This window comes from Lipophrys pholis (genome assembly GCF_963383615.2).
Source record: "Lipophrys pholis genome assembly, chromosome: 4".
Taxonomy (NCBI): domain Eukaryota; kingdom Metazoa; phylum Chordata; class Actinopteri; order Blenniiformes; family Blenniidae; genus Lipophrys; species Lipophrys pholis.
Window position 1 is genome coordinate 23,653,005 of NC_137637.1, and position 9,870 is coordinate 23,662,874.

The 9,870-nt window shown below is 38.7% G+C and overlaps 1 protein-coding gene across 1 annotated transcript in view; it reads left to right on the forward strand.

Moving 5' to 3' along the window:
* Positions 1–3,298, forward strand: part of cacna2d2b (calcium channel, voltage-dependent, alpha 2/delta subunit 2b) — a gene marked incomplete at its 5' end in the record, with an annotated part of 36,508 nt that extends 33,210 nt beyond the window's left edge. The window contains 2 exons of the mRNA XM_080462237.1: positions 71–153; positions 589–3,298. Of these exons, the coding sequence (XP_080318363.1) occupies positions 71–153; positions 589–702 (197 nt within the window). The 3' untranslated portion in view covers positions 703–3,298. The remainder of the gene's footprint in view (positions 1–70; positions 154–588) is intronic.
* Between the last annotated feature and the right edge of the window lie 6,572 nt (positions 3,299–9,870).

A 9,870-nucleotide genomic window follows, 5' to 3' on the forward strand; every position in this document is an offset into this window, starting at 1 on the left:
GTGCGAGGCTCATCCATCTTGTGTGGCTGTGCGGTTTATCATGACCAACCTTAACAACAAAAACAAACAGTTCAGGAGGAAAATCCATGTGAAGTACTGAGCAATGCACGCTATCGTAAAGGCCCCACTTCCTGCTTTGACTACAGTGCCTTAGTAAGTACAGTTCAGATAATTGAAAATAATTATTATCTGTGCCTCAGTCCTGAGCTTGTAACGAGACAATCTGAGCAGAAGAAGATATAAAAGGAGGGTAAAACTATATCACTCATAATGAATTAAACCACAGTGTTGATGACAAATTGAAATGGTCAAAACCACAAGTATAACAATAACAACATTTTAGTTTAATTTTGATAATTTAGTTATTTTGATCACAAAATGAACATGATGGGAATATGGTGAGGGCAGAAAAACACATGAGAAAATAAACCACTTAGCAGCAGAGGTTCCGGTTCGACAATCAAACCAAAGTCTCTTTTCATGTTCAGGATAAAGACACACTTTCTACTTAGGAAGTCTGAGCACATATGTGGAGCTTTTCTAATAGCACAAAGGAAAATGAGGACTCACTGTGAACTCTCTTTGCAGGAAAACACGTCGGAGTGTGGACGGGGTCATTCTCTGCAGGCCTCTATAGGAGTGCTTCTCCTCTTTCAGCTAATTCTGCCTCTCTTTCATCTCCAACACGAGCAAATGCTCTGACATTTTTCATCTCTTTGGTTTTAGGCTCGGATCTACTGAAGGTCAGATCAAACGGTGACTGCAAATTTAGTCTCTTTTGATGTACAAAACAGTTTCCAGTGTGTGTTACTCAGAATGAAAACCCTGGATCAGCTCTTAGTGTCTTTTGCCTTATTGCTGATGCATTTGCTGGAATTTCAGGACTTGATTGCAAAATATAAGAAGAGAACGTGATGTGTGTGCATGCTACTTGACTTGGACAAGCATGTTTTCTTTCTTTCTTTCTTTCTTTCTTTCTTTCTTTCTTTCTTTCTTACTTTCTTTCTTTTTAGTGCGCATAGGCTCAGTCATATCATCAGTCAACAAAACCATCACAGAGTGCTCTAAATAGTTCTTGACATGGACCTGTGATGAATCAACCAGCAGGAGCAGAAGCATCAGTTTGATTGTCTGATCCCAGATCTGGTCAAGTTTGACTTGTGTCAGATGCTCTGTGGTGGAGAAATTATTCTGATTTTCGGATCGCAAAACCACTTTTGTATGAAAGCAGTTGCCTTCGGAACTTGATGTATCAAGAAAAACCACAGTTCCAGTCATATTTGCAATGAAGACCCTCAATAAATGAAGCGACCTCATTGGTTATATAGTATATATTTAGAATTTACTTTGAGAAAGCATATTTTCCTGAATGATGACTTTAACTTAGAAATATGAAACATTTTGACAACGTTTGTGATCATCTGCATTCTGCTCATAGAAAATAGCATGAGTGACGGCATGTCCATATTCAACACGTGCCAGAATAAGAGCGGACCGGTGTACATTTGAACAAGCAGATCTTTCGTCTTCAGGTAGTGCTTTGAAAACATATGAACGTTCTAATTTCCCGTAAATCTTTAAACAAGAAAACCTAATCCGTCTGGTGTTGACATAGGGGTATAGAAAAAAAAGTTTGTCAGCATAAATCACTTATTTCAAATTTTTAGCTGTGGTTAAAACATTTGTTTTGTGTGGCTCACCTGCTTTAGCTCTATTCAAGGAAAGCTTTAAAGAAAATGTAAATAGGAAAAAGAATCTGCTGCTGGATGAGCTTCAGACTTGTATCTCCAGGTTTGCAGATGCTGCTTGCGCTTTTGTTGGCTTCCAATGACTTTTTGAGCCTTTTTTCATTTGCATGTCGGGTGCTAGTAGATGTCTTTGCACATATCTAGTGCTCCTGCAACTACAACTCTTTTAATGTGACAGTAGATCCGGGCCTTAACCTCACATTCACTTCAGTGTCTTTCAATACACCTCTTTCTTGCCAAGACAGTTTCTGTAGCCTAGTATAAATCGTATCCTTTATGAAGGGACACTGAATGAGTTCCCTCTGCTCTTTCACGTCCGCTCTGTCTGTTGTGTCTAGAAATCCACCCAAACTACAACCAGATCTTTGAAAAACAACTTATGTTACTACCCTAATTTCATTTATGCTCTTTTGACATGGGTGACAAGTAAAAAAAATAAAAATCATACTGCACAATGCCACTTGTATCTGATGGCACATATCCGTGACAAAACATCAGTTTGCTCTGTGATTGTAAATGTCCAGGCTTCTTCGGTTAAAATACAGATGTTTGATGTGATCGTGAAACGCTTCCAGTATAATGACACATCAGACGATATAAAATCAAACAGCCACAATCTTCAGACTTGGGAAGTAGTGGAGCCTCTTCATTGGGCACCAACATTTAGGAACGTGTGTCATTGCACAGTTTTTTGTGCAATAATTGTCAATAATGGTCATAAGGTACTTTTCAGTAATTGTCAGTTTATGATAAAATAAAGATTTTAGGAATTTACATGCAGTTTTGTCAAAATAGTCTAATTGCACAAGTCAGCGTGGGGCCAACATGTTTCTAAAGACGTCACAACAGTTGTTTGCGTGAAGGCTTTTTCTTTGTATCTTGTATTGCCACTACTTGTCAAATTTGAATTTATGCACTTATATATGCTTCTGTACGGGGAATGTAGCTTCTGAATAGCTTTTGGTGTTATCGATATCTTACGCTCCCCTGATGTCTCAATGAATGTGATGATTCACTGTGGCTGAATGTATCTGTTTTTATCATGCAAATTACAACATGACGGACAGATTTAATCTCCCAGCTTTAAGAAAATATTAGAGAGAATCTTTAGAGTTTTTAGAATTATTTTGCTAATTTAACTTAAATATCATATTGTCTGAATAATTCGTTTCCTTTTGGATGCCTAAAGGCATATTCTTGTAAATTGCAAATCTTGTAAATCTGCTGATCGGCTGAGTCAGCAGTAGTGCTTCAGTTGCTGCGTTTATGTGTTTACTGGTTCGTTTACCTGGTTAAATTGATTCCCACTTAGAACTCAGATTGTCCTGTTTACATGAGATGTGGATGAATTGATCTGATTGATGTGTTGGTTTGGATACACCAGGAATATTACTCATCAGTCAATAGATAAATCCCATTGATTATTTTTGACATGTGCAAATGATCCCACATCCAGCTTTACTCGGTCGCCCACCGGAATTGAAGATTTGTTAAGGCACCGAATCAAGCTTGTTGTGTCTCTTTTTGCATTTCACTTTAAACTGCAACACATTAAAAAAAAACAAAAAAAACATTCTCCTTGTTAAGAAAGAAAAGGATCATAAGATTATAACATGTTCAAGAGAAGCATTTTGCATCAAAAATTACGACTACCATTTTTTCTGAGAACAGTCCCAACAGTGTGAAGTAGTCTGATGTGCTGCTTACATTGGCTTTTTATCAGACGATCAACACCTTTTCCTCATCCTCTACTATCCAGTCGTAACTTCAATAACAGTGTTTACATAATGCAATTTGAATCAGGTCAGCCTTTATTCAGATTACTTAGTCACTCGACATTGTCAAGCATACACGCAAGGAAGCACAATAGCAAACATGCAGCAATTCACAAACGTGCATGTACGATGTCGAAGCATGTACTCTAGCATGGAGCCCACAGTCCCACATGTAACAATACGAAAAAAGAAATTCCAAATCTAGATGTCATCACATTAAAACTGACACACAGCAAAGGGAATGTTAAAATGTCTTGGAAGTAACTGAGCGGCTGTTTTAGTACTACATCTTTTTAGGTGTAAATAACTTAGTGAAATTCCATGCAGTTTAAAACTTTGAAACGGTTTTCTGGCTTGTTTCACTGAACGGTGTTTGATACGAACCAGTGGTCGCCAACATGGGGTCTCCAGCACCTTGGAATGACAGATCTGCTGTGAGGTTTCCACATTTGTAGAATGTAAAGCAAACCTGGGAAACTCCCCATTGCTTTTAATGTGGATGTTTGGGACAGTGGGCATGTCCGTCAGCACTTAGCTTCACTGTAATGTTTTGGCCGATGAGTGATCAGAGGTTAAATGGTTTGGAACCATTGGTGTCCAATGGGGGGGAAAAGTATCATGACTGCCTCTTCAGCTTCATGTTACATTTTCTACTGATAACTCTTCACTAAAAACTGTCCTGATCTATAAATATGCAAATACTTGTTTCAAAGTTTATTCTTAGTCCATGTGCTCAAGAGGTTTCCAGCTCTGTAATTGCTATGTAGCTTCAAAGCTCTGTGTCTAACCTCCTTTTGATATCTGAACATCTTTTTTTTTTTTTTTCTTCATGTCTGGAAATCTGTCTGCAAGTAATTGTTTTCAGATGCAAGAGAAGATTCATAGGATGAATGTGAAAACAGCTTTCCGGGGTCAAAAGCAGTGTCTATATATTCACATTGCCCTGCTCTAAATACTAACAATAGAAATTAGATGAAAATTTTCAGTTTGATCTTAAAGCTGACTTCTTATAAAGAAAGAGACATGAAGTTAATTACATGCATGATAAGATCTAGAAGATTTATCCACAGTGTTTCATTCACTTGTCACCGTTCAATCTGGTTGCCGGGCTGACGGGGAGTGTTTTTAAAAGGCTTTTCTTTCGACAAACTATTTGTAAAATGCTGATTTTGTCCGTCTGCCTGGTGTTCCACCCTGCAGTGCCTTGTTGCACTTGTCATTTTGGATCGCAGGAACCTTTGGCTCATTGACATGGACGTTCATCCTGCAGGCCATGTGAAAGACGCACTTGAATTCCACGGGTTTGCAAACTCTAAATGGACTGCTCAGTCAGAATGTGGAACGACGCTCCCTATGAACATTGTTTAAGGAGCATAGTTGGTTGGGGTTGAGCAGTGGGCCGCTGCTCCTGCCTCCTGGTGGATGTTTAAACGGACCGTGCTGCCCTTCTCACCAAACTCGACACTGTGGTTCAGCCTTGAATCAAAAGCACAGACACTGGCGGTTTTCCATAAATTTCGACGTCCCTCATCCCATCTGCACACAATCGTATTCTGTCTTCGACGCCTGTTGGAATCTTTTCAGTTTTCGACTGACTGAAATGAGTGAATGTTTATGTACAGTATCTTGTGCTTCTCTGATGTACCCGAGCATGGCGGGACCCGGAGAAGCCGACGAAAGCTCAACACTGATCGAAGACCTCAGCACACACGCTGCTGTCAGAGAGAGAAGAAGAAAAAAATCCAACAAAAAAACAGCTGTTAGACAGAAACCTGCAGTATTTAATGTAGGCCACTGTGCACTGAGAAAAAGGCATTTCGTGGAAGTCTTTATAGCCTGCAGTACAATAGCTTACCACTGTTGAGGTCAGTGTTGTAGTTTGGTTTTGAATTACTGGTATTTATTTGCATGATCTTTTGAACAATTTACAGATTTGTGTACATAGTCTAATGGATATTTTACATTCCTGTCTGGATCCGGCTCTCCAGCTCTGTGGGAAGACATGATTGTGCCCTTTGTGGACATCTTGGGGTAATGTGGAAGCCGTGGAGCTCTTTGCTGCGAGATGAACAAGTGAAGCTGAAAGTTTGACTTCAGTGAAGCCTACAGTGTTTGCAATTAGGGGGTATTGCAACTGGAAAAAGCACAGAGACGTCAAGAGCAACATACTGCCTGAATGAACTCTACATATTTATTTACGGAAATTGTCTTCAAGTAACACGAAAACACTGGAGGTGAATTATGCATTTAAAGGCTGTATGATGAACAGACCAGGCAGCGGCATGTGTGGGGAAGACCCCTTATTAATTTTGTTTGTGAGGAAGATTTAAGTATTGCTTATTTCATTATTTCTGTGTTATTTTAGATATTTGTTCATTCATTTTGGGTATTGTGAACTGTATCTGTATAGAACAGAAGGGAGCTGAATGTGTTTAAAGCTTGCGTGGGCACAAGATGCATTTTGCAAGAAAAATAACGAAACAAAAATGATCTATATATCCTGTATGTCTTTGTCCTTTGATTTACTGAGTATCGAACAATAAGAATGTTAATGTTTTTGATGTGACTTTGCTTTTCGTTTTGCCAACATTGTCGTTGGGACAGTTTCCAGTTTCCTCTCTTTGTGCCAGTCTCCAACGCCACCTCATTTTTGTACAGACGACGTGAAGCAGTCAGCAGAAGATGAAGGCCAACTTTGTAAAGATTTTGTCAGTCACATTACAAAATGGATATTTAAATGTTTTTATCTTTGGTGATTAAATGCTATTGATATTTTTCACTTGAGCTCTTAATTGTTTTCTTATTTTGTTATTTCGATCTGAATGTACGCATGTGTGTATGTGTGTGTGTGTGTGTGTGTGTGCGTGTGTGTGTGCCTGTGTGCCTGTGTTGTCGTTTTCATCAAAACAACAACTATTATATGAAAATTTGATTTTCTTTTTCTGAATGAGACAATATCGTATGTGATCGGACACTCAAAGAGTCATGATTTAACCCTTTAAACATGAGCCGCCTCCAATAGGAGGGCAGAGAGAAAGCTCCAACATAAACAGTATAAATTATTGCAATATTCATGTAAATCAATCAAATGTAACAAAAGGCCATAAGATACAGAAATATGTCATTTTTACTTGCTCCAAACACAGCTCCCAACAAATGACAGAAGCTCTCTGCCGCTTTACTTTGACATCATAATCTTTCAAATAGACTTCACGGAAGAAGCCTCAACATGACAAGCATAACACTGCGGGAATGTCTTTCAGAGGGCGTCTAAAAATGAAGCATAAATCTCAGTTTGGCTCGTTTCATCACAAATCGCAGAAATGTGTAACTTAACAAGACATCTTTTTTTTTTTTTTACTTCCTACAATACAGAATTGATTGTTTTATTATTACTGTACATTTTCATGGTAACTCAGTGGTTCAGGGCTGAGTTCACAGCCCGAAACGTAATTAGTATGTTGCTTTATTTCACTTTCAAAGAATTTATCAGATTAATTTGAGGCTTTTGTGCCGTTCTGTGGCCCTTGTCCACTCTGCTTTGGTCTAACTTTGTTTTATGTTTCTCTGAATGTCCACCTGTGAGTACAGGACCGGTACTTCATAAAATAAATACTGCATATCCTACAGATTTACAATACAATGGACTGCAGTGAAGCTTCAGCATTTCAGGTCTTATCACCTTATTGCTTTCCAGTGAGCAGGTCTTCTGTGGTCTAATGCAGGGAGGAATATGTTTACTTATCAGCTGGCGGGGATTAAAACATGAATTTTTGGCAGGCAGAGCAAGTACTGGAAAAGAAATCCAGGAGTCAAGCAGCCTGCACACACATCTGAGGCACTTGCTCCCAATGTCAGTCATTGAAGATATCACACAGTAGGCTGAGCTCTTCACAGGAAATGTGATAGGTCACTGACACTGAAAGCTCTGGGTGGGAGATGTGGGATGTTTCGGCTTCTTCAATTAATAAACCTGAAGCCGAGGCACACCAGCTGCTCTCAGTAGGGCTGTTTAGATAAGTGACTTCTATCCAGTGGGCACAGTGTTTCATTATATGGATTAAAGGGGAATACATTGTCTGATTTAGCAATGATATCATGGCATCAGTGCTTTGTAAAGAGGTTTGGATATTTTGGTCATTTTAATGCAGGGTGTTACATTTATCCAGCAGAGCTCAGAGGCTTGGCCCTCATAGGTTTAACATAAGAGACACAGAACAGATGAAGAAGTCAGCGGAGAAGAGGATTCATGAAAATGACTGAGTAAATCTGCTTTTACTTACAATTTACCCCAAAAAAGAGACTAAACATTATTTGTGTCTACATCTTTATTATCTCCCCTTCCAGAAATAATGCCATGTGTTTGCATTTATATTATTATTATAACTTAAGTTATTCTTTTTAAGCCATGTATTTATCATTAAATCATTTATGTTATGTCCGATTCATTTAAAGTTGCTGATAATGTCTTCAAAAGCAATTAAATTCATGTATTACATTAATGAGAAATACTCAAGGTCAACAGAAACAGCAAAATTGACTGCTTCACAAACAATGCAATAGATACTTGGCTCTGAGTCGAATTTTAAGTTATTCAGCAACAACAGAGGAAAACACAATGCACTCGGCCGTATGTTGATATTTATGCATATACATTCCAAACACCCAGTGTAAGTCTGCAAAAGCTCATAAAATGCTTGACTCTCTCCAGTGCCCCATAAAAAGAGACCACAAATAATAATATGGGAGAATAAAGCCCTGACTCACATGGTGCCATATATTCAGGAACAAACAGGTGCTCTAAGATTAGTGGTGGGCGGAGGCAGCTGTCACTTTTTACAATGCCAATGAAAAGGCTCCCAGGAGAGCAAGCACATGTTGAATAGTTGCTCTGCCCCAAAGGATATACCATGATTACCGTTTCATTCTGTGCTGTCATGCAGATGAATAAATGATCATGAACAATGATTCTTGGTAAATGACAATATTTACACACAGTTTGATCTATATACTCTTTGTGTAGCAGTCGGCATATGAGAAATGGAACCGTGTTAAATTGTTACTGCTGTGCAAGACAATCTCATCAACACAGACATTTCTATCCATCTTCTTTTCCTCTTCTCCAACTCAGAGTTATGCAGCGCTTCAGGTAATCCAAGGTGATTAAGTGCAAAGGCAGGGTATACCCTGCATTACCATGGAAAACTCAGATATACAGGCAAGCGTGCTAACCACGACACCACCGTGCAGCTTCACACGGGGGGAAATGAGTTAACGACTAAAGAATGAAACAATATCAGATTTATGTGTCTTTAAATTAATTTCACTTAACGTATGTTGAATGAAGTGTGTAATTTTGGTTTCAAGATGCAGCAAGATAGTGATGTATATGATAATAAACTAGGCCCTATGTAGACATTGGGTCTAATTTATTAACAATGTGCATAAAGTGTGCTCAAGCAACAGAATGCTCTTTCAGTTTATGTACATTTATCAAGAATAACATCCTCGGTGACATAGCACTCAAACAGAAGCAGATATATGTGGGTTTTGCTTTGAACTGTGTTGCTAAAAGACTCATCGGCTATAAACAAATCAATTCTCTTGGTTTTCTATCCGAGTGCTGAGCGCTTCAGCACAAAAATGAGCTTTTATGTGGTTAATTCTCACACCCTAATTTCATTGATTCCACGGAAACTACCATGTTGGTAGATGTAGCAAAAGGCAGATCAGCAGTTTTAAATCTATTTCAAAGGTGAAAAAGTTGCTCCGCTGGACAAATTTTATTTAGTGACAGCGGGGCAAAAATAGCTCAGTTGATTGTAAAGGTTGCTGACCCATGACTTATATCAACACTATTCATCGATCCATCCTCTACAACTACTTAATTCAGCCTTTGAGTGGGAGGCTGGAGCTTATCCAAGCTTATACATCCTGGACTGGTCGTCAGTACATCACAGAGCTGACAGAGAGAAGTACAGCCACCCGCACACTTTTATATCAATGGAAAATTATGAGTCTTCATTTGATGTAAGAGATATAAGCGGCTGAAAGGTTAGGGAAGCGTGTTTGTTCAAACCCACTGTTATTGTTTGTCACTAATCAAGACCACAACTGCAAGGCTGTCATTATTGACTATTTGTTACTGTCACGGTGCCTATACATGTGAATACATAAAGGAAAAACATAAAAATCAACACAAATTCAGTTCATGTTATAGATTTGGAATCCAGAATGTACCAGGAAATAAAATTCCATAGCAACACGACAGACATACAAACATGCCTGCTTCACTCTTCACTTTTTTTCACCCGGCAGGTTCCCGTTCAAATAAAAGTTCCAACAAA